The sequence below is a fragment of the Protopterus annectens genome, chromosome 2.part2, assembly GCF_019279795.1.
Source record: "Protopterus annectens isolate FY-2018-M chromosome 2.part2, PAN1.0, whole genome shotgun sequence".
Lineage (NCBI taxonomy): Eukaryota > Metazoa > Chordata > Ceratodontiformes > Protopteridae > Protopterus > Protopterus annectens.
This window is the reverse complement of record NC_056730.1, coordinates 691,943,611-691,969,923: the sequence shown is the minus strand read 5'-3', so window position 1 is coordinate 691,969,923 and position 26,313 is coordinate 691,943,611. Positions and strand designations below refer to the sequence as shown.

The 26,313-nt window shown below is 39.0% G+C and overlaps 1 protein-coding gene across 1 annotated transcript in view; it reads right to left on the bottom strand.

The window, feature by feature from the left end:
• The window catches only part of LOC122795977 (formin-like protein 20), a 76,851-nt gene extending 62,856 nt beyond the window's left edge, over positions 1-13,995 (bottom strand). Inside the window, exon 1 of the mRNA XM_044064459.1 lies at positions 12,936-13,995. Within this exon, the coding sequence (XP_043920394.1) occupies positions 12,936-13,995 (1,060 nt within the window). The remainder of the gene's footprint in view (positions 1-12,935) is intronic.
• Between the last annotated feature and the right edge of the window lie 12,318 nt (positions 13,996-26,313).

The following is a 26,313-nucleotide window of genomic DNA, read 5'->3' as shown; positions in this document are numbered from 1 at the left end:
TATAGTAATCCAAGGAAAAAAATGATAAAAGTACCATTGATCATTGAAACTGCTACATCCAGAGATTAAAATATATTATGTGCAGAGAGACACAAAGTCACAAAATGCCAGGATGTGCAAGCAGAAATGATGGCAATATGGAAGAACAATATCCACACTGTGCCAATAGTAGCTGGAACAACAGGACTAATAAAAGCAGACTTACAGTCTTACTTAAATATGCTGCCAATACAAGTAACCCTTTATGGAATACAAAAGGAGGCAGTTCTGGGCACATTGTGGATGCTGAAATGAGCAATCCTGGGTATTGTTAAATAGTGAAACAATACTAATTTCATGAACTCTAATCATACCCCGACTTAAAAATGGGGTTTATTCCCGTCATGGTATTAGAAGCCCAAAACCCTTGGAGAAATTAAATCAACAGTAAAGGTATAGCTAGCTGTTTGGTAGTAATTATCAAGATATGCAATATATCCATACATATATAAATACTTCCATAAGCAAGTGACTTACAAACTATCACATGGCATTAAGTGGATTCTTAGATGATGCTGAAGAAGCATTATTATTGATATTTGCGCAGTAAGTTGTTGATTATTAGAAATATTGAGCTTTATTTGCATTGTTAATTATACAAATAAACAAAAAGTTTCACACTTTGTTTAAATCTCAATAAACACTCACTCAGAAAGAAACTCATTCCTCTCATATGAAAGTCACGTTTGACTAATAAGCATACTCTGACACTAGCCTGTAGATTCATACAGATCCCTACCTCTGTCATTAAGGGCTGCAGTAAAATGGCCCTGTTTCCATGATGAGAAGATATGTGATTCAGAGACATGTTAGCCACAATGAAGAAAGACCTCAGTATCAGCTAATTTGAATGACTCTAAATCATTAACTACCATGATTATGGACCCACACTTTCCTGTGGAACTTAACAGTGGCAGCAGCATTGAGATACCACAGGTACCAGTCTCAGTCACTCTCCCACATACCAACACACAGTCAAATGCACAGACTCACACAGATGCACCACATACCCCATATCTGCCCCTGTTGTTAGAACATCAGCATTGAGATAGCACTGGTACCCCTCTCAGTCATTCTCCCACATACCAACACACAGTCAAATGCACAGACTCACACAGATGCACAACATACCCCATATCTGCCCCTGTTGTTAGAACATCAGCATTGAGATAGCACTGGTACCCCTCTCAGTCACTCTCCCACATACCAACACACAGTCAAATGCACAGACTCACACAGATGCACAACATACCCCATATCTGCCCCTGTTGTTAGAACATCAGCATTGAGATAGCACTGGTACCCCTCTCAGTCACTCTCCCACATACCAACACACAGTCAAATGCACAGACTCACACAGATGCACCACATACCCCATATCTGTCCCTGTTGTTAGAACATCCAGCATGTCTCCTTTTTCCCCTGCCCTGGCAATTCACAAATAATTACAATCAGTCCCTAATGTCACGCACTCAAGTAAATTCAGTAAATGCATGCTGGTTCAAAAGCTGTTTTCCTAGCAACTTCCTATGTTTTAGGAGGCAGACTTCAAATCTCTCTATGATTTTGTCCCATTGATTTAGCCTTTGTTCTGATATCTTGTACTGCAATGTTGAGAGCTATGCATACCATTCCCTATTCCTCTCATAGGTCCCTAACTGTTGCAGGTATTGTATAATGCCCAGGATCCTCAATATGCGTTAAAAAACCCTGCTGTACTACTGAATTAATTATCACACTGGAGTAATGCAGAGGTTAGGGGAGCAGGGTTCAGCTCTATTTTCTTCCTATGTGCTTGATGTTATTTTTTTTCTCACTTATTTATTTTTAACATGATATCCCTAGTATCCAGGGTGCAGAGGAAAAAATATTCTTGATGGGAGGGTACATAGTTGGAATGCTGAGTGCCTTTTAAAGCATGCTACTCATGACTGGTGTCTAATGGTTCCCTGTACCACATTTTATATTTTTTTAAATATGTGACTTTAAGGCAGCCATATAAAGTATCCCTGGTGTCTAGTGTTCCCCTCAACCCCACGTCTTCTGAGTTATCCCTAGTGGCTTGTGATTACTCCCATCCCTGTTATATTTATGTGCGGTTAAGGCATGGGATGTAAAAGAGTTCTACTTTGTGGCTGGTATCCCTGAGACCCACATTGTGTTTAACTGCCTTTCAGCCAAGTTATGCAGAATAATCCCTGGTTCTAGTGTTACCTCTAATCCTACTTTCCATAAAGAAATATTGTTAAAGATTTAACCCGGGTAAGTAGTGTTTCCCCAGATCCAGTATTGCAAGCTTTGTTCATTAGTCTAGAGGTAACAGTCACAGCAACCCACCCACCCATCCAAACACCCACCCACCCACACCCCCCCCCCACACACACACACAAACAACACACTCCAGCCCAACTAACTTACCCTTTGACTCTCTCTCCTACTGCTACCTCCCAGGCAGAAACAGATTTACACATGCAGCCCCTGGCATACAGTCATGCATACACCCCCTAGCATTGCCTTGACACTAAAACTAGCAAACACTTAACTCTTCTGTGATGGACGAACATGGTCTTTCGGCTGTGTTCATCCATGCTGTTTTATGCAGGCAGTTCCGTGGCAGAGTACATGGCTAATTAGCATATGCCAACCCCAGACTGCCTCATTAGCATACAACACTGACGTGGAGACAGAACATCATGGTGCTGCATATTTAGATGGGAAAAGACTGTGGTAGAGTTGTCTTTGAATTCCAAAAAGTTTTTCTGTAACTTTTATGACTTCTTCCCCACAGATTAGTTGCACAGTTTCCAAGATATGAAATCCTATCTGTGAAATTTTAGAGAAAAATACAATTTCAGGTTGTGTACATTATAATATATTGTGGTATTGATATGTAGACTGTGAACCCACTTGTTTGGCATGTGTTTTTTAACTTGACACCCCAGGTGCAGTTAACCATTGACAAGACCCCTATTCAAATTATAGCTATCTACAGGCCCCCAAATTTGACTCAAGATGCTCACTCCACCTATCTGGACCTCTTCAAATCTATCAAGATTTAACCCTTTACCCTGATCCAGGGTGACTTTAATTACCCAACCATAGACTGGAAAAACTGCTCATGCCAGAACACAAATGCCCAGAGATTCCTTGATTTTATCAAAGCAAATGCCTTGAAACAGCTAGTTGATACCCCCACAAGAGGTGATAATATCTTGGACTTGGTATTAACCAACATGAGTAACAACTGCAGCACCCCTACAGTATCATCCTCCCTGGTAAGATCTGACCATAAAGCGGTCACTTTCAAAGTTACCATCTCCCCTGGCCCCCCTATAGATAGGGTCAAACAGAAACACTTCTCCAAAGCTGATTACAACCTCCTGAAGGATGGTATAAACATCTTCTTAGCCCCCCACCCCACTGTAGGAACTGGCACCAATATCCAAATCTACACCAAAGTACTATACGAGCATTTATATAGATGTATGGAATCAGGAATACCTGAAAGGACAAAATCCTCCTCCTCAAAGAAGAGTAAACCTATCTGGTGGACATCTCCAATAAATAAATTATATAACAAAAGGAAAAAATTGCTGTCCTGGACCAAGAAGGAGCAGGTGCCCTATTGGAAGCAATCTCTCCTTAGCCTGAACAAGCAAATAAGAGTGCTACTGAAATCCTCTAAAGCCAATTTTGAGTCCAAATTGGCCACATCTACTAAAGACAATCATAAGGCCTTTTTCATATATGTCCACAATCTCAAAGGAAGCACCCAGATCTTTTCAAAACTGGTGGTCAATGACACCACATACACAAATGCTGTAGATACAGCCAATCTACCCAGCCAATCGACCGGCTAACAGATTCAGCGACAACTTCTCCCCTCTGTCCCCACCATCAGTAAATCAGAACATCCCCAGTACCTGCCCCCACCCCTTATGTCTAGGGGAAAAAGTCATAACTGCCCTCTCAAAGACATAAAATACAGCCTCCATGGGACCCGATAACATCCCAGGCTGCATCCTACATGAACTCAGGCATGAACTTGCAGCATCATTAGGCACCCTATTCAACCAAAGCCTGAGTACTGGCTTTATCCCAGCCGAGTGGAGGACAGCCACTGTCATCCCTTTACACAAAGGTGGAGCGTCCACCAATCCAGGAAATTATAGACCCATCAGCCTAACTACCCTGATCTGCAAGGCCATGGAACAGATTATCATGGACCTCATTAACAGGGACATTAGCAACCTCCAAACACTCGACTCCACACAGTTTGGCTTCGTCAAGGGGAGGTCATGTCTGTTAACTCTGTTCAACCTCTTTGAGATATTCACCAAAGCCACGGACAAGGGGAAGATGGTGCACACCACCTACCTTGACCTGGCCAAAGCCCTCAACACTATTCCTCACTCGGGCATATTAGATAAACACTCTCAACTAGGCATCAAGCCATATGTTACCAGATGGGTAGCAAACTGGCTCACTGATAGAACCCACCTAATCAAAATAGGGGAAGCCACCTCCAGCAGTAGACCCATAATGAGTGGTGTACCCCAGGGATTGGTCTTGGGGCCTCTGTTATTTGGGATATGCTTCTCTGAAGTGCAGGCCAAAACCAGTGGGTTATGGCTGACCAAGTATGCAGATGACTGCAAGCTGGAACAGTCAGCAATTTCCCCAAGTGATGTGGACATCCTCCAAGAGAGTCTCACCCATACAAATGACTGGTGCCAGAAACATGGCCTCAAGCTTAATGCCAAAAAATGTGTCTCTCCACACATAATATATTTTAATGTATCATCATCCCCTTTGGGGAGAGTGACATCTCCACATATTATCACATTAATAACAACGTCTTAACTACATAATCAGTAGTGAGGGATTTGGGCACCCAGGTTGATAGCAACCTGACTTTTGACCACCATGTTGCTTCCATTGTATGGAAAGCTTTCTACATGGCCCACCTCATAAGTAAGGGTATCTCATCCAAGGACAAAGAGGTCATAAGATCCCTGTATTCTTCCCTTATAAGGCCAATTATTGAGTACAATGCCCCCTTCGGCGTGTACCTCGCAAAGCACATGCAGCTGCTGGAGAGACCACAGAGGTTCCTCACCAGGAGAATCCAGGGCCTCAAACACCTACCCTACACAGATAGGCTAAAAGCCCTGTCCCTCTACTCAGTTTCATACAGACTCATCAGAGGTGAACTCTGTCTGGCATACAAAGCAATCTCAGGCCCCACCTTGATGGGACTGCTGCATATCTGCAAGTCGAGCACCACTCGAGCAACCTATACGTGTGACCTCAACCTGGTCTGTGATAGCAATAGGACTTGTTGACAAGACAGATCTGTGTGTGTCCCAGAGACTCCCCCATCTGTGGAATAGACTCCCTCTCTACGTCAAGCAGAGCACCTCATTATCCCTTTTTAAGAGCAATCTGGATAACTGGATGGGAAATGGAAAATACACCCCTGGGATTCCACCCGTGTCCCTGCTGAAAGGGGTTCTGGGTGGTGACTTGTCTAAACATGGGCTAAACTCTTGGCTAGGCTTATAAGGGCCTCAGGGTCAATAGCCTAGTAACCTTCTATGATCCTATAAAGTGCTCTGGTAATGTATGGATGTAAGTAAACTGTAAGAGGTGTGATATCTCATAGCTCATATGGGTTAATGGCTTGAAAACACAACAAATAATGATCCAAGGTCAGTTTTGAAAAGTCCACTTGAGGACTATATGGATTTTTTGCAGAAAACATTATTGGATATTTTCAAGGCTCCAGTTGCTCACAAATGTGAACTGAAGGGGGAGTTGCACCTATGAGGTTTGCAGTAAATTAACTAGATGTGCCATCTGTGTGATAGTGGAGATAGTGCTGGTCTAAGCACAGATGTATACATCTCAGAATCAATTATCCTTAGCTTTTCTTCTCACCAGAAGCAAAAAATAATAGTATTAAAGCCCAAACTGCTGAGAGGTAGTGTTAACCTCGATGTTGCTATATTTATTATACTTGCTATAGTTTTTGCTTGGTAGATATGCTGGATGGAACCTATAGCAGATGGATGCAAAGTGTGTACAAATACCCCGAGAAGGTTCTCCCCCAAATCTACAATCAGACCACTTATTGAAGTTGCATGCACACTCCCCAGAATCCAACAACGAGCCGTGCCCTTCTGCTCCTTCTCTCACCAGAAGTTAGCAGAGACCAACAGTGATCCATGTCCTTCTGCTGGCTCCTAAGAAGCAATTTCAGTCTTTCCTGTGATTGGTAATCTTTGAAAAGGTTAGGAAATAATGTTTTTCTCCCCTGTCTCTCATCAGAAGTAAAACAAAAGCACTATTACCAAGCTGATTCTTAAAGAATCCCTAGGTTCTCCAGTGATTGGTAGGGCAGACCCAGATATATAACATATTTTAAAAGTAAGATGGAGAAATGAATTAATAGTTTGAATATTGCAGTGCACACTAAGTGAATGGGATTATATGAAACAAAGGTTAACACAAGTTTAAGAGTCAACTGGAGGGCCTTTCCAGTTAGAACTTTCACTGCCCAGTAAAATCATCAGATGAGTGAAATAACACTTGGCAGTGGTTCTTTGAAATTACAGTACATGTGGGCAGCTCAAAAGCCACCAAATTTAAAAGCACAACACGAGCCAGGCTGGTCGGTGCAGTCACACACCAACTGTACTCACAGTACGTGCAGCTAAGTAAGAATGTAGCTAAAAAAGAAATCCTATTTCTCACGTCATCCCACTAATTAGCTTGACTTAATTTCATCTCAGTCATTGAATGGAAAAGGAATTTTGTTAACTGAAAACGTTAATTACACAATGAAGGCCAAGAAAAGCTAGGAACGTAATACCACAGAAGTAGTTAAGTATTATATATAAGTGGCATTTGCTGTGGATCAGAGATTGTGAAGTTTTTCTGCTTGTACTGATGTTTTTTAGTTTATTATTTGCGATAGTGCATGATAGATCCTGATCTGTTCTGATACCTTGCATTGCTTTTATCACATCTATCATTCTGAGTATTTTTGTTGATCTGTTTCCTCTTCTATACTCTTCTAACAGTGACACTTCTTGTTTTAACTGCATTATAATTTTCTCTATTTGAAACTTCCATATCATTTGAATTCTATCCATCCTTTTTGTTACTGCCCAGTGTTTTTGTGGTAAGACTTTATCCGTTATTAATTTAGCTGCACAGTAATATATCCTATTTCCTTCTGTTATAGCACATGAATTTCTATGAATAGTTTTAATTACTGTGCTCACTTGTTTTATAAAACTTCTTTTTTTTTTTTTTTTTTTTACTTTCTTTAGTCTATTTCTTTCATTGATCTTAATATGTTTGCCCATCTTTATTAAATCAAACAACTCTTCTCTTAGATCATGTTCTTCTAAGCTGAGGGCGCATTCTTTGTTATCCATTTCCTGTGGGCATTCCACAGAAAGTTCCAGAGCATCTTCCTGTGCCACATTCTCTTCAGTTTCATCCTATGTCATCAGTTGCTCCTTCATATGGGAACTCACTGGTCTATCACACCACAACATTGACTGCATCAGAGTTGCCATAGTTTCCTCTTCCTTCAGTTGCGTGCAATTCCAGCTAAACTTTTGTACTGGTTTTCTGTGGAAGGCTCCAAAGTATCTTCATATGGCAACTGATCAGATGCATTAAATTCCACTAGTTTCTCCAAAATTTGGGGATCCATTGCGCTATCCTGCTGTGGTGTTATCAGAGTTAGACTTTCTACACTAAATCATTCATTTTGCATGTAATCCATAACCTTGGTTTCCATTTATTTAACTTCTCCATTACTAATCCACTTTTCTACTTTTCCTATTCATTTCCTAATTTTTTGTATTGTAAAATGTTTCCATATCCGGATTCCTTTGCCGGTATTTCTCTTCAAATATCTTTGCTGCTGCTCTTTTTGCATTGATTAGTTTTGCTTTCTCCTTTGCATAAATGTTGCACCGTACTAAATCTCTTTTTCTTTCTCATGTCCATATTTCTTCTTCAGATGTCTCCTGCTCCTCCTGTTCCTCCTTACTTGGAGGACTCATTGCTCCATCATGCTGTGATATAACCTCTGTTAGAATTTCTACACTAAATCCTTCACTTTGCAGGTATTCCATAACTTCAACTTCTATTTTTTTAATTTCTACTTTATTAATTTTGTGTTCTGTGTGATCTTATTTTTTGTATTGTGAAAATGTCCATATCTGGATGCCTTTGCCTGTATTTTTTTTTTAATATCTTTCGGATTGCTTATTTTGTAATAATTAATTTGGCTTTCTCCTTTGCATAAATATTGTACCATATCAGATCTCTCTTCTTTACCATGTCCATATTTCTTTTTTATACCTTTCAAAAATCTCTAGATTTTGTCCTTTTTATTTTTGTACTACCTAATTCGCTTCTTTTTCCAAACGACCCACAGTTTCTTGGTCTATGTAACGTTTTTCACAAATCTGTTGTATTAATGAACACAAATTTTTATTTGAAGCTTCTGACATTTTTTCTTGTGCAAATATTTTTTCTTTTCTCTAATCTCTCTCTTAATCTTTTTGTATATCTTCTGTCTGGAATTTCTGGGCTTCTTGCATAATAACAACAATACATATATATTTTTTTCTTATCCTCAATAGTAAACTATATTGTCTTAATAGCTATTTTTTGGCTTATCAGTTTTTGTGATTTTTGTGGACGGCTACTTCCTTCTACAACAGGGGGGCTATCCTCCCCCTGAGCCTGGCCTAGCCCCATTGAAGGAATGTTTCCATGTCTTGAAGATTCTACACTGTCATTTTTGTCCCAGTCCTGGAACTGGTGCACCTCCCAGGATTGTGCACTTTTTATCCTGGGTTTTGTACACCCAGCTATCTTATTTCTTTTTTTATCCTACTTCTGTCCATGATATATGCTATATAAAATACAGTCTATATATCAGTGTCGTCTTAGTGAGATTTTGTGAAAAACAGGATCCACCTCATGATGTTACTCACCAAGACTTGAGGATGAGTTAAATTCCAACAATGCTATTCTCCTTTGCTTGCTGATTTATCATCTCTCTAATTGGACTCCCTGTTTAGGTTATGTGATGTCATTGTATATCACACATCTATGCTGCATACTTGAGCACACGTGTTTTGCCTGTGGTATGGAATGCTTTGTTTGACATATGGATGCCATTTCTTCTGTGTTTGTGCTGTGCATATGGTTTATTACACAGCCCCATTGCTCTTTTGCTGCAGTACTGGTGTTTATCACTGTGCTCAGCTCTTTGCCTATCACATACAAGGTTACAGGTTCTAGTCTGTCCTCTGCTTGTCTTCTCCTGCATTTCCTTGCCTGGATTTGAACATCCTTAATGTTACTTGTCTTACACTTGCACTGCTGACAGCCTAGCAGATGATGGCGTTCAATATCAATTTTGTACTGCAGTGATAGTACTCTCCGTTTTGTGTTCTCTGACCCATACCTACTGTCAGTCATACCCTTTTTGGCATGACTGTAATACAGTTTTCAACATCACAGCACTGTTTTGCGCATTGGTACATATGTATTTTTGAGATACACCACAGCTGGTATGCATCCCAACCCTGTCTGCAATTTTTCTTTCACCTAAGTTGTATTGTCCATGTTGTATTGTATCGGGTGGTGCAGTGGTGCGATGGTTAATGCTGTTGCCTTACAGCAACAGGTCATCTGGCTTAATTCTCAGCTGGGGTGCCTTCTGTGTGGAGTCTGCATGTCCTCCCTGCATTCATGTGGGTTTCTTCCAGGTACTCTGGTTTCCTCCCACATTCCAAAGACATCCATCTGGAGTGCTTCTCCTCAGGCCTCCTCTGAAAATAGACTCTGTCCTAGTTGGACTTTCCTGGTCAACAAATGTTAAATAAATATGTGTCCTTTCTGTGTACCTTACCTACCCTTTATGTGTGTTACTGACCTTTATCCGTCATGTATTGTGAAATTTGTTATATGGTTTTTATTCTCAAAAAAAAAATGTGGCCTATTTCTGCCCAAAAGAAAATGCCCATGCCTGTCTGCCTCTCCCTCTGACCTTCAGTTCCACCATCCTTCTTCTTCACCCTCATCCCACATCTGCTTTTCTATTACCCTATATCCTCAGGTGTGTGCGTTATTTGTGTTCCCAACACAAGCTCCAAACCCATTGTTAGGTACTGTTAGCCACGGAGATGTGGCTGTGATTGCCCTTCACCTTTATTAAATTTTTAATGGAACTTTTGCTGCTTATGATGGATTCTGCAAATAATGATGACTGTTTATATATGTCTGTCTACGTATTATGACAATATCCGCAATTGTTTACAGATATTTTTCACTTTTCAGGATTATTGTTGATGCACTTTTGTCTTCAACTGGTAATTTCCACATATTACTGACACATTACTTTGAGCATGTATACCTTCCATAGAAGTGCATTGGTAATACATATATAATATTTTGTGCATGAGTTTTCATTGAATATGATGCCACCATAACTGATTGTGGCTGCACTGATGTTGCAAGCTATTTGTTGTGTTTGCACTGAGCTGAGGTATTCTCTGTAGACTATGACATATTTGCATATGACCTGGATTGCAACACAAATCTTACGCAGAACTCTGCACAATCCACTGAATGGAATCTGTCCTGAAATGTCTTTAAACTAGGTTGGTTTCTAGGAGTTAAACTGTAACCATAACCTAATATATTAAGTAAACAGCCTAATGAGCTAAAGGCAAGACAAACCACTCGTGGTAACAAAGACTCACCCTGGAATATCCCCCTTTGAATTTGTAACCTTTGGATAATAACTTAACCTTTGAAATGGCTCAGCTGGAAGTGGTTAGTCAGTGTTTCATGGTCACTGCATTGTAACTAATTAGTGTAGGGTGTACCGTACACATCTGTAAGCATTCAGTATGCATATGGGATGATATCAAATGCATTTTTTGCAATCTATCCATGTCATAATTAAATTCTTTCCCTTTTTATAACTCAGTCTTATGAGTTTTATTTATCAGTGAATGATGCTTCATTCCATATGACTTTTTTATTACATTTTTATTCCTTTACCTTAACTAATTGTTTTCTAAATTACTATAAACTCTGTTTGCATAATTTATAATATAACGTTTCTATATTGTTGGATGGCAAGTTATTGGTCTATAGTTCTTAGGATGGCTTTCAGGTTCACTCTTAAACAGTATAATTTTTCCTGTTGTTAACCATGTCCATGCCTGTCTGAGATGTGCACACAAAATAAATTCTTACTTAAGGTGAAATCTTTGTGTAAAAATGTTAATACCTTAAGCCAGAAGATAGGTACTGCATCTGGGCCTGTGTTTTTTTTTTTTTTTTTTTTTTTAGTTAGGAGCTTTTCTTAGTATTGTCTCAGTTTCTCTGGCTGTTAATTAATTCCATTTCATGCCCTCTCCTCTACATTAGAGTTCCTTATAGTTTCCTTTAATTCTTCTATCCAGTCAGCATCATTGTTATGTTCAACACGGTCCCCACAAAACACTTTTCCAAAATGTACCTATTTCTATTTTTTCTATTCCTTTTGCAGTATATAAAAAATTGTAGTAATTAATGAATTGCCTGTTTTGCACTTTTACATTATATTTATCTGCCTACCTTCTAAGTTTTTCTGCTTTTGCTGATATTTTTAGTTTATTATTGGAAATAGTGTATGACATTCGTAAGTAGTACTTAGGAATCAGATTGACTGCTGTATCATGTTCCACATACAGGTAGAGCTGCTGTGCTTGACAGACGGCAGGCCACATAGCCATCTACAATACCAGAGCTGCCATAGAGTTGGACCTGTAGCATCTAGCAACATCAGCTGGACTTCTTGGGTCCCTTGTGTCCTTGTGTTGTATCACGCTATGTTAGGGATGAGTAATGAGGATCGTTACTTCAAAATATCTCAGAATCTCAGCAATTCAGTAACTTGGGATTGTGAGGTCCTAATCTGGGAGTATCATGCCCCCTGGATGATGTCACATTTGGGAATAAGGATGAATTTATGGCTCAGGGAGCAAAATAGTATAGCAGAGACTCTCTGCTATGCTGTATAGAACCTTTTTAAACCCCTCCCAAGCTGTCATATTTTTAAATTAGCTGCACTTCTCATTGAACAGAGTATTAGTTGCATTCATCAGTAACACAATGACAGTTATGTTGTACTATACTGAAAGACATAAGAAGAAATAAAAAAGTAGTAACATCCACTTGAGGCAGAGAGTTAAGAACACCAGCAGAGGCGAATAAAGAAAGAAAGGTTTTTGCAAATTTCTGACATAGAATTTGGGACAAAAATACAAGAAATAGGAAAACATAGAAATCTTGATTAATATTGTACAATATTATTAAAAAAACATTCAGCTATAAGCTGTTGCCTTTTTTCCGTGGCCTGGTGTCTATGGCTCTCTGAATAGACCTGCTCTTGAATGTGTTGATCAGAGCAGATGACCTCTTAATGAATAGTGGATAAACATGTATTGAGGTTAACTATAACTGAAAGAAAATATCTCAGTTTTATGTATCCTGCAACACCAGCAAAAAAGAAATGAAGATGTGTGCCTTTAAAACGCATGAACTAGAATGTGTTGTCTAAAGCTGGTAGCCTCCAACTCTTCATATGCCTGAACTGAACAAAACATTCACCCTGAAAACAAGTGTACCTCATTCAGGGAAAAATGTGCTGATAAGTCACAGAAACTGACATAGTTGTACATGTTAGTTCTCTTCTTTAACTAGGTAAATACGTGGGACCTTGCAAAACTGCCTTTAAGCTTACATCTTATTACAAACTAGGATGAAGATAAGCGGTAAAATAAAACTTGTATTGAAAGACTCACTGTTTGATGATAGAGGAGACAAATTGATATTGTTTCTGTTTCTGGCCTCCGCTCTAGGAGACTTGTCATTTGATGATGAAAGAGACAAAGCGACACTATTTCTGTTTCTGGCCTCACCTCTAGGAGATTTCTCATTTGATGATGAAGGAGACAAAAAGACACTGTTTCTGGCCTCACCTCCAGAAGACTTCTCATTTGATGATGAAGGAGGTAAAGTGACACCATTTCTGTTTCTGGCCTCACCTGTAGGAGATTTCTCATTTGATGATGAAAGAGACAAAGTGACACTATTTCTGTTTCTGGCCTCACCTCTAGGAGATTTCTCATCTGATGATGAAGGAGACAAAAAGACACTGTTTCTGGCCTCACCTCCAGAAGACTTCTCATTTGATGATGAAGGAGGTAAAGTGACACCATTTCTGTTTCTGGCCTCAACTGTAGGAGATTTCTCATTTGATGATGAAAGAGACAAAGCGACATTGTTTCTAGCCTCACCTCTAGGAGACTTCTCATTTGATGATGAAGGAGAGAAAGCGACACTGTTTCTGTTTCTGGCCTCATCTCTTAGAGACTTCTCATTTGATGATGAAGGAGACAAAGCGACACTGTTTCTGTTTCTGGCCTCCCATCTAGGCGACGTCTCATTTGATGATGAAGGAGGCAAAGCAACACTCTTTCTATTTCTGGCCTCACCTCTAGGAGACTTCTCATTTGAGGCTGAAGACAATGCAATGCTGTTTCTGTTTCTGGCCTCACCTCTAGGAGACTTTTCATTTGATGATAAAGGAGACAAAGAGACACTGTTTTTGGCTTTCATACTAGGAGACTTGTCATTTGATGATGAAGGAGGCAAAGCAATACTGTTTCTGCTTCTGGCCACTAGTGGTGGTGGAGGTGGAGGGTAGTTTGGTGGTGGTGGAGGTGGGGGATAATTTGGTGGTGGTGGTGGTGGTAATGGTGGTGGCAGTGGCCATATTGGAGGAAAACCTGTAATCCAAATAAAAAGAGGCATTAGGACATTCTGTGGAGGTACCCACATCTTCTTTGTGTAAGTTGGCATAACTGAATACATCAGACTGTAAAGGAAAAAAATGTCTGTTAGTATCCCAGAGTAAGTTAAGGACTTACACAATACCATCATAAACTAACTGTACTAAATTAGCTTTTGTGTTAAAAGTAACAAAAAACACTTCCCAGTGTCTAAATTAAAGCCAGACTACATCACCCTAGAGGTGTGCAAGAGGAAAGCATGAATTCCAGAGCAGTTTGGAATGGTGTAGCATGCCCAACTGTGAGTTATGCCCATATTAATTTCCAAAGGAATGGAGTTGTAATTCACCTATTTCCTCATCCTAGAATGCTTTGTTTTTAAAGTAGATGTAATTCAGTGATGAGATAGTGTCCCTTCACCCATATGTGTCCTCCTGCATGTGATGAATGCTTTCACCCCTATACCATACAAGTGAAGCTGTGGTACTGAATAGCCTCTTGGTAGAGCAGCTCCACCTGTAAGATGAAACTGGAAGTACAGGCAGGCCACCTACCTGCAATACCAGTTGGCTCACACAGATGGAGCTGTTCCTCCCTGAAACTTGATCTGGATTTGATGGCTTCGCCAAATCCTCATGTAGCTTAACATTATACCCTGACAAAGTAATGTGGTTCATTAGCATAAATCTTTTGGAATATTATCATGCTGCCTAAATGTAGCAGTTATTCATTAAATTAAATACATCTGCAAGCTGAGATATTGAATATGGTAGATCCAACACCACTTGGATGACCTTTTCTCAGAGGAAGGTTGGTTGTTTGTCTTTTCTACTTTTCCTGGTTAGGGGTCGCCACAGCGGAACTCCGGTCCGCTAATGATTGGCAGTCGATTTTTATGGTGCCAAGTTGCCAGCCCGACACCCAACCTTCAACAAAGGCACGCCCATTCACGCATGTCTTTCGGAGGCCACTCGACTGCGGCGAGGACATGCACACTCCACACAGAAGGCATTCCAGCCAAGAATCGAACAGGAGAACCTCTTGCTGTGAGGCAACAATGCTACCGCTGTACCACCGTGGAGTATTCAGAGTAGTGAGTACAAAATAACAGAGAGTGTGCACTCTCACTACACCTAAGTTTTAGAATCTTGCAGATATCCACTATAATGGTGGAAGAGAAAGAAGGAGAGACAGACAGAGAGAAAGGGAGGGGAGGAAGAAATTACATGAAATACCGGTGGGTTTAAATCAGATTTTTTTCTATTTATTATTGTTTCAAACAGTATGTTCTCTGGTTTGATCCTTGGCTGGGATGCCTTCTGTGCGGAGTCTGCATGTCCTCCCTGTGGTTGCGTGGGTTTCCTCCCACATCCCAAAGGCATGCTGTAGGTGGATTGGATACTCTAAATTGGCCCTAGGTATGTGTGTGCATGTGTGTGCCTTCTGTGAAAGGCTGGGTGCTGGGCTGGCAACTCAACAGCGTAAAAATTTCACTGTCAGTCATGAGCAGACAGGTGATCTGCAGTGGCGACCCCTAACCAGGAAAAGCTGCAAGAAGAAGAAGATTGTTTCAAACAGTATCCTTAGAATATATATATATATATATATATATATATATATATATATATATATATATATATATATATATATATATATATATATATATATATATATATATATATATATATATATATATATATATTTATTATAGGAGCATAGGATCATAGAAAGTTACTAGGCTATTGGCCCTGAGGCCCTTACATGACTAGCCAAGAATGTAGCCCATGTTTCAACAAGTCAGCACTTGATGCCCCTGTCCAGCAAGTCACAGGTGGAATCCCAGGGTGTATTTTCTGTTCCCCAATCCAGTTATCCAGGTTGCACTTAAAAAGGGATAATGAGGTGCTCTGCTTGATGTGGACAGCAAGTCGATTCCACAGATATGGGAGTCTCTGGGACACAAATCTGTCCCACCAACAAGTCCTATTTATGTCACAGACCAGGCTGAGGTCACACATGCAGGTTACTCGAGTGGAGCTTGACTTATGGATATACAGCAGTCCCATCAAGGCAGGGTCTGAGATTGCTTTGTATGCCAGACATAGGTCATCTCTGAGGAGTTTGTATGAGATAGCCTAAATGCTGCGTCCCTCTAGATAATCAGTGAAAGGGTAGATATTTAAGGCCATGGATTCTCCTGGTGAAGAACCTCTGTGGTCTCTCCAGCTGCTGCATGTGCTTTGTGAGGTACATGCTGAAAAGGGTGTTGCACTCAATAACGAGTTTTATTAGGGAAGAATACAGGGATGCTATGATCTCTTTGTCCCTGGATGAGATACCGTTCCTAATGAGATGGGCCATGTGGAAAGCTTTCAGTACCTTGGAGGCAATATGGTGGTCAAAAGTCAGTTTGCTATCAACCAGGGTGCCCGAGTCTCTCATGACTGATTGCATGCTTAGGACCTTGTTTCTGGAACCAGTCATTTGTTTGGGTGAAACTCTATCGGAGGATGTCCACATCACTAGGTGAATCCATGACAGTGCCCAGCTTGCGGTCATCTACAAACTTTGTCAGCTATAGCACATTGGTTTGGGCTTGCAATTCAGAAAAGTATATTCCAAACAACAGAGGCCGCAAGACCAATCCCTGGGGTACACCACTCCTTAGGGTTCTACTGCTTGAGGTGGCTTCCCCTATTTTTACTAGGTGGGTTCTATCTATCATAGTTTAGGGCATGTTTTAACTAAGTGCTATATATATATATGTGATTACACATATTGCTACACTATATATGGCTATTAGGTACATATTTCATGTCATGCATTTCAGGCCTTAATATCTATATTATAGCCTAATGAATAAGCAGTAGGCATATATTTTCTTGTTGGATTTTTTATAGGTTTGACTTGTTATGGTTCAAACATGAGGATGAGGGCAAGTCTCTTTTACTACTATTTTTTTGGATCACCATGTATGTATGGTTTGTGACAAAATTTATATATATATATAAAGACAGACATTTTACTTTGGGCTTTGGGTTTTGGGGGGGGGGATTTGTAGAATTGTAGTCTAATTAAATTAATTATTTTTATATTTATAGTTGTAGTTGTGGTGTCGTAATAACTACACCACACTATTTTTTTTTTATTATTATTGGGCTATTATATCCAGACAACTGTGGCCAACTGTTATGGTGTGTGTGCAGATGTGATATTTTGGTATAGAATGTAGCAGATGGATAAATCTGTCGATCCAGTGTTTGTTTTTGTTTTTCAGTTTTCAATCAAATACAACATAGCTCAATTTTAAACACCATTATTTTTTTTTTTTTTTTATTTTTTTTTCTCTAGATACAATTTTTTTGCAATTTTAGGTCTATATTTTTACTATTTATATATCCATAGGTTTGGTTGGTCACTTATTGTAATGGGGGTCTTACCAATGGATAGACAGTTGTGGTGATTTTACTACTACATTTAGGACATCCTTAACAATCCACAATTTTCATTTTGGATTTTTTTCCAATATTGACTACATCTGTTTGGGGTTGTCTGAAATTCATTTGTCCAGAGTGCTGTAATTATTAGTTTGGTTCTCTGTACCTTGTTTCATGATGGACTTAAGTGAAATTCTACATGGGCTATCGTCCGACAGAGACAATTTAGAGGTGTTTGGCCTAACCACTAATACTGGATCACATATATCCAATCATATAGAGGATGATCAACATAAATGCAGTTTTGTTTTCACAAAACTTGGTAGACAGATGAAAATATTGCGTTGTAATGTATGGCACATGAAATTGTTCAAAGCTTATAAAGCCAAGGACATAACACCAAGGGGGTTGAGAGTGCGTTTACAACCTTTAGTGGCTCATATAGATGATGAGCTATCCAAAGACTGGGCTGAAGCCCAACATTCATCTTCTATGCAATTTTTAGATTGTCTGTTAAAATATTATGACAGAACTATTACCAGTCATCTTTCAGATATCCAAAATTTATGTGTGGAGGCTGAACAATTTAATAAGCAGGAGTTTTATTCTCAATATGTCTCAGATTTGGCCAAAGAATTGTCTATTCTAGAAAAACAACTCATGAAACGTAAGATTAATAAATTTCATCGTGACCTTATGGATTACGAGAAAGGGAAACCCTTTATTAGTCAGAAAACAGTAAGATTTAGTGAACATAAGAATACTCAGAATGTGAATAAAAAACAACCTAGGTCAATTCTTAGACATCAAAATATTCCATCTGATGCCACCTCTGAAGAGGAAACCTCTTCGGCTACTGATGGAGAAGTATCTTCACGCCAGGTGTCCCCAGCAGCCAAAAGAAGACAATTGCCCCCTTTAGATCAAAGGGTAGGAGGAGGGGGGGCAGAAAACATAGATCTAGGCTCAACTACACCAACTCTACAAAACTTGTTGAAACAAATGGTAAAAATAGAAAATAATGTTCACAATATTTCTTCTACTGTCCTTTCACCAACACAGATAGCACTTCTTAATAAAGGATTGAATTTTGTCCCAAGTTCTGTTGTTTCGGAAAATCATTTATTACAGGATGTCAATGATTTCTGTAGATTACTAAACCTCAAAATATTTTTTTCAGACAGTGATATTTCTCAAAAATCAACTGATTTTAGATTTGGAAAGTCTTCATTTGTTCCTCCGATGAACAAACATGTTTCGATCTTTAGGGAGTGTATAATGAAAGAACTACATTTTGCAAATGTTTATCAACCACAATTTAACAATCTTTCTGCCGTGGAAAGACAGGCTTTGTTGGAACTCAAAAACAATCATCAGTTGGTTATTACTATGGCCGATAAAGGGGGTGCCATTGTGGTCATGGACCATCAGGCCTACATTAATGAAGCTTTACGACAATTATCTGATTCTAGCTTTTATAAGGAATTAAATATTGATCCTACTTTACAGTTTAAGGAAGAAATTGATAGGTTTTTGGAAGTATCAGTTAACCAGGGGGTGATTAGTGAACAGGTAGCTAAACAGATGAAAGGTGGAGGAACCTATTCCACAATATTTGTACTTGCTACCTAAAATACATAAAGATGAACGTAATCCTCCTGGTAGGCCTATTGTATCTGGCCGTGGTTCTCTAACTGAACCCCTATCAGCCTTCCTTACACAATATTTAAAACCATTGTTGAGCCACATTAGATCGCGGATTCAGGACACCACTGAATTCCTGAATATTGTTAAAGACTCACAGTTAGAATCTTCATGGTGGTTGTGTACTCTAGATGTAGCTTCATTATATACTAGCATCCCCCATGATTTAGGCATTTTAGCTGTATCTTACTGGTTGCATAAATCCAAGTTATATTCAACTGAGTTCAATAATTTTCTGACCAAACTTACTGAATCTGTATTATGTAAGAACATTTTTTATTATCATGGCAAAGCCTATTGGCAAATTAACGGAACAGCAATGGGGGCCTCGTTTGCCCCCATATATGCAGATCTTTTCATGGGTTATTATGAGGCCACATATATATATGACAGTCAACATAATACATTTTTATCACATCTTGATATTTGGAGGAGATATCTGGATGATTGTTGGATGGTGTGGCGTGGTAACAAGGAAGAACTATCTAAATTTGTTACTTATCTTAATGATAACTCTTTTGGGATCAAATTTACAGCTACTATTGAACATGCATGTATAGTGTTTTTGGATGTTTTGGTTACTAGACTTGATGACAATACCTTAGCTATGTCTGTCCATAGAAAATTTCCTCAGTACAACACTTTGTTACATGCTGAGAGCTGTCACCCACGCCACATCATCCGCAATATTCCTAAATCTCAATTTATGAGGATGAAAAGGATATGCTCTTCCTCTGAAGATTGTTCTTATTTTTGTGGTGATTTATCCAACAGATTTGTTAATCGGGGGTATAATGTATATAACATTTCCAAATCTAGGAACACTACTACAAATTTATCACGTTTGGAATTGTTGGAATACAAATCTAAGAAGATGGCTCAATCTGCTTCACAGAACAATTCAGTTTTGAGGTTGGTAACTACATATGGGGCGAACACTAATCATTTCATTGACATCGTTAATCAACATTGGGACATATTATTGTCACATGAGTTTTTGAATAGAATATTGCCTGAGCAATGTTCATTTTCCTACCGTAGGGGTCGGAATCTGAACTCTTTTTTCACTCATTACAAGAGATATACTCCACATATTTCACAACAAACTACTTTATGTGGTGATAAACTGAAAGGTTGCTTTCCATGTGGCCACTGTTCTTTTTGCAAATACATGTCAAAAACCAGTGAATTTTCCAGCAAAAACACTTCTCAGGTTTTTGATATTAGAATATTTGCTAATTGTAGCTCAGATTGGGCAATATATTTGGCCACATGTAATTGTTCTGCATTTTATATTGGACAGACGTCTAGGTCTGTCAAACTCAGAATAGGTGAACATATGAGTGCAATCAGGAACAGACGTACCACCAATGCATTGTATAAACACACGTTAGAACATCCTTCTGCCACTTTCACATTCGTGGTAATAGACAGAATTATTTTACATAGAAATTTCAAAGCAGGATGGCATCAAAAACTTAATGATATGGAGAACAAATGGATCACTAAATTGGGGGGTCTTTTTAGACCTGGACTAAATACATCAGAACCATTATATTGAGAACCATATACTTATAATATTAAAAAACTTTTTTTATATGCTTTTGGTATTCATACTAATGGTGAAATTTTTTTTTAAATTTTTTAGGTCTTACAATTGTTTGCATATAATAGATTTAACATATAAATATATGCAAGATATGGCCTTTATATTATATTTAGGCTTGTTGAATCAAGTCATCATCATTAGTCTGTACAATATGCATACATTAAAACATATATACATATGGAACTATTTATAATTTTTATATATTCCTATTAGTGATTTTTTTGGGATATATATTTTTTTGGGAGATATATACTTTTGATTTATATGTATTTTGTCACATAAGTTTTTTGGTTCTCTATCACTCATGTTGGTTTGGTCAATTTGTTTATTTACTTGGATTTGTAATATATTCCACATGTGGGGCATGTCCCTTTAAGAGGTGTACTATAAGTATCATTCAAAATGGTGGAGTTCTTGTTGGTTATCCGTTTTTTGTGCATTGAGAAAGGCTTACATTAGCCGAAACCGGTTTGCTTGAGCAATGGTTGTTACCACTGCTTCAATGGTTTGATGGAACTATGATGGAATAAAGATTTTCGCAATGATGTACGTGCTGGTTCGTTTTTGGTGAGTTGACTTGGGTTCTATCAGTGAGCCAGTTTGCTGTGCTTCTGGCAACATTTGAATTGATGCCTATTTCAAAGAACATATCTATTATACCTGAATGGGGAATATTATCAAAGGCTTTGGCCAGGTGAGGGTAGGTGGTGTGTACTGTCTTCCCCTCGTGCATGACTTTGGTGACTGTTTCAAAGAAGTCGACCAAATTTAACAGGCATTACCTCCCCTTGATGAAACCAAACTGTGTGAGATAGAGTGTTTGGAGCTTGCCAATGTCCTTGTTAATGAGGTCCATGATAATTCATTCCATGGTGTTGCAGATCAGGCTAATTAGGCTGATGGGTCTATAATTTCCTGGAACAGTGGATGCTCCACCCTTGTGCAAAGGGATGGCAGTGGCTGTCCTCCACTTGGCTGGGAAAAAGATGGTACTCAGGCTTTGGTTGAATAGGGTGCCTAATGGTGCTACAAATTCTTGTAGGGTATCTGAGTTCATGTAGGATGCATTCTGGGATATTATCAGGTCCCATGGAAGCTGTATTTTTTGCCTTTGAGAGGGCAGTGATGACTTGCTCCCTAGAGATAAGGGGAGGTGGTAGGTGCTTGGCATGTACTAATTTACTGATGAGGGGGACACAGGGGTGAAGTTTTGCTGAACCTGTCTGCGAGCAGGTTGGTTATATCTTCGACATTTGGGTATGTGGTGTCTTTGACCACCAGTTATGTGCAGATCTGAGTGCTTCCTTTGCGATTGTGAACTTATGTGAAGAAGGCTTTATGACTGCCTTTAGTAGATGTGGCCAGTTTGGACTTGAAGTTTGCTTTGCAGGATTTCACTAGTGCCTTTATTTGCTTGTTTAGGTTAAGGAGAGATTACTTCCAATTAAAACACCAAAAGACAGCTAGTTCACCCAGGCTAACAATGTGCTAAAAAGCAAATAAACTGTCTGTGCAATCCAGTAATAAAAGTTCTGTTAAAATCCAGAATTTAATGAAAGAAATAAAATAAAAACAAAAATAATAAAATTAAGTCCCTTGTCGAACGATAAGCGCTTTCGAATAGTTCTTCTTCAGATCGTATAATCAAATGGGACATTCATCTGTAATACTGAAGAACTATTCGAAAGTGCTTATCGTTGGACAAGGGACTTAATTTTATTATTTTTATTTTTATTTTATTTCTGGGTGAACCAGCTGTCTTTTGGTGTGTGGATTATTTATTGGACAGTTCACCACAGCAAAAGGGAATATTTCTTCATTTTTCTATTACTTCCAATTAGGCACCTGCTCCTTCTTGCTCCTGGGCAGCAATTTTTTTCCTTTTATTATATAGATTATTTATATAATTTATATTATTTATATAGATTATTATATAGATTATTTATTGCAGATGTCCACCAGACAGGTTTACTCTTCCTTGAGGACTAGGATTTTGTCATGTCAGGTATTCCTGATTCCATGCAGCTATATAAATGCTCATATAGTACTTTGGTGTAGGATTGGACATTTGTGCCAGTTCCTTTAGAGAGGAGGGGGCTGTGACACTGTTTATACCTTCCCTCAGGAGGTTGTAATCAGTTTTGGAGAAGTTTTTATGTTTGACCCTAGCTAGGAGGGGCAGGGGAGATTGTGACTTTGAAAGTGACTGCTCTGTGGTCAGATCTTACCAGGGAGGATGACACTGTAGGGATGCTGCAGTGGTTACTCATGCTGGTTAATACCAATTCCAAGAAATTATCACCTCAAAAAACTCCAGTTTTACTCCGTCGCCAATTGCCTACTCAGAGGTGATCTCTGCCTAACATACAAAGCTATATCAAACCCAGAGCTGTATGTTCCTGAGAAGGGGTTATTTCATGAAAGATATCCAGAAGGCAATGGTTAAACTAAAAAATAATTCATTGGTATAAAATAATTTGTCAGCAGCCAGTACCTCTGTTATGAAACATTACAGAAGATATACTGGCAGTAATACTAGACACGATAAGTTAGAAGTTAGGCAAATGTATGTAGTTATTTCTTACAATATTTTTTCTCATGAACAAGTTATTATAATCAAGCATTTTTGGCCATTTTTATTTAAATTTAAAGTATTTTGTGATACATTATGTAGGTTTCCTATATTTTCGTACACAAGAGGTAGGAACATACAGGACATTACTGTACACGATAAATTTGTTAAGCCAGTGGATAAGTTATGCAGCACTTTAGGTATACTGGGCACTAGTGGTTGTACTAGGTGCTCAGCATGTAAATATGTTAATTTTTTTAGTTATATCAATGGTGTTTCTTTTAGTCCAAAAGGACATTTTACTTGTGCAACATCTAATGTTATTTATGTTCTCAGATGCTCCTGCAGTCTCTTTTATATAGGTGAAACTAAGAGAAGCTTTAAATTGAGACTGCAGGAGCACGTTAGAGACATAAAAATGGAAAAAGTTGCTAGTCCTGTTGCCATGCATTTTAAGTTGTTTCACAATAGCAGTCCAGACTCTTTGCAAGCCAGAGTCATAAAACAAGTTAATTGGGTTGTTGGCAACTCTGAGTTTAAGAATAAACATAATTTGTTGTATAAAGAAAGTATTTATATTTTAAAATACAATACTTTAAGTCCTTGTGGACTTACTACTGAATGTTCATGGAAACTTTTGATATAATTGTTTTCTAAGTATAATAGAAATACAGTATTCAATGTTTTAGATATTAATTAATTAGTTAAGTGTTTTATAATCGATAGTTAATGTTTGTATAAAATGGTACTGTTTTTTCCTTACTGATGTACTCCTACAAGGCATTTCTCGATGAAGCGCTAGAGACTTGAGACGTTCTTGTTAATAAAATGGATGCTGGTGATTTTTATATTTTTTGCTGGCCTTTTTGTTGAATTTTCATATTGTGGGACACGCTCCACTTAAAAAAATCCCAATCCCTCTGAGCTACATGCTCTAGGGACCTAAACCTTGTCACCACAATAAACAGAACATGCTGGAGGGATAAATTCCTGTCCCAGAGACTTCCTATACTCTGGAACAAACTACCTATTTATATCAAACAAAGCTCCTCAATAGCACCTTCAAAAAAAATCTTGATGATTGGATATGAAATAGGAAATTCACCCCGGGCATCACCTCTGTGGCTCTGCTCGACAGCGGCACAGGAAAATAATTTTCTTGGGTGGAAAAAGCCAGGGTACCTTTTTGGATAGGCTTATATAGGCCCTAGGGCCAATATTCTAGTATCTACCTATGAACCTATTAATCTATAAATCATTTCAAAACTTTTCCCACCTTTAAAATGTCTTATAACCTGTACAATTCAATTGAAAAACAAACAAATATGTTAGGGAAAAAATATAAAAAATAAAAAATGTACAATAAGCTGGTTGCATAAGTGTCCACACCCTTAAACTAATACTTTGTTGAAGCACCTTTTGATTAAATTACAACATTCACCGCAGGATTCATGTAGCTTCGGTGATCTAGTGCCAAATATGGCCGTCGAGAGATTCAGGTAAGAGCTGTTTCCAGATGCACTACCAGCGTACTCCAGAGCTGCACAGCTCCTGGCACATGTATGCTAATTAGTACAGCAGTGTAGCATGCAAATGAAGGTATATAGCAATTCATGAAGTTGTGCAGGCGTAGCGTAAGCATGTAGAAATGTAAACAAAAAACAAATGGTTTACATGTTGTCAAACATAAAGTCAGAGCCATGAAAATGGACCAAACTTACGTATTATAATGTTAATATATGCCAATGGCTAAATATATAGCCAGTGGCATAAAACAATATGCACAGCATATAAAAAAATAACATTTACTTTCATGGCTACACCAACGTAAAGTAAAACCACAGTGCATTGGTGCGCAAACAGGATCATAAGGAAAATATAATTAGATGTCATAAAACTGTAATGTAACGCAATTCATGATATCCCCATAATAGTCAATGGCATGCATGCTACACTACAACCATGGTGCATCTGACCAGGGTCTATGACAGTGTTCCATGTGGTAACTAGGAATTAGCAGTCAATGCCATGCAAATGAGTCAAGTAATACTGAATCGCAAACGTCCCACCAGCGTAAGGATATACCACATGGCGTAGTGTTACAACATCGTGGAGTGGCCTGGAGGTAAACATGACATCAAGAGAGGGGCGGGCCACCGTAGCTGTAAGCACATTGGATCATTGCTAATCCATGTTGCGTGTTGCTAAGCAAAGCCGCAGGATAGGGGTGTGGAAGTAGCCATAGCTTTGCTTAGCTGAGAGCACACAAGGCAACCAAAAGTTCATGTGAATGTGGATGAAAACGCACACGAAACCCGGTAAATGGATGTGTGCGGCACGCACCACAGCTGAAACAGGAAGGATACAGGAAGACAATAAGGAAATGCTGCAGCATGGTAATTGGAGTACAAATGTGTAATTAACACCTAGAAATTCACAGTGGGCCATAGACAACAGCTAACAAGGCTGCTAGCAGCTACCTGCAGAACAGGAAAGGGGAGATGCCATACAGCAAAGAAAAGAGAACTGTCACAGCAGAACAAAGCAAACTTGCTGCAGATCATCTACATAACACATTTCCCAACACAATCCTGGGTTGTGGAAGCACAAAACAAGAAAGGCGGCAGCTGGATGCATGCCTGACAATGGGTGGTGAATCGGGTTAAAAATAGAGGGCAATAGATGAATCATGGCAGACAAGCGTAAGTCAACACCAAAGGCTCCACAATAGCAGTATCTGCTGTAAAACCAATAATTAAGATACCCTGCAGCTGGAATAGCACAAACACACCCAATTACACCAGTATCATCCATTGCACAATAGTATAAGGTGTGAAAGCCCCCCCACACATACACACACACACTTGTGTATTCCCAGACACACTGCACCATTGGTGTATACAGACGGGGAACTTTTAATACGTACATGTTAGGGGCTGCCATAGCTTTGAATCAACAGTATGTGTTGGAGACTGATGGTGGTGTGGAGGATGATGCTGACAACCATTTCAGGCACCGGAGGAGGAGACGAGTGTTCAGACCTGGGGTAACCTACCAGGGGCTACA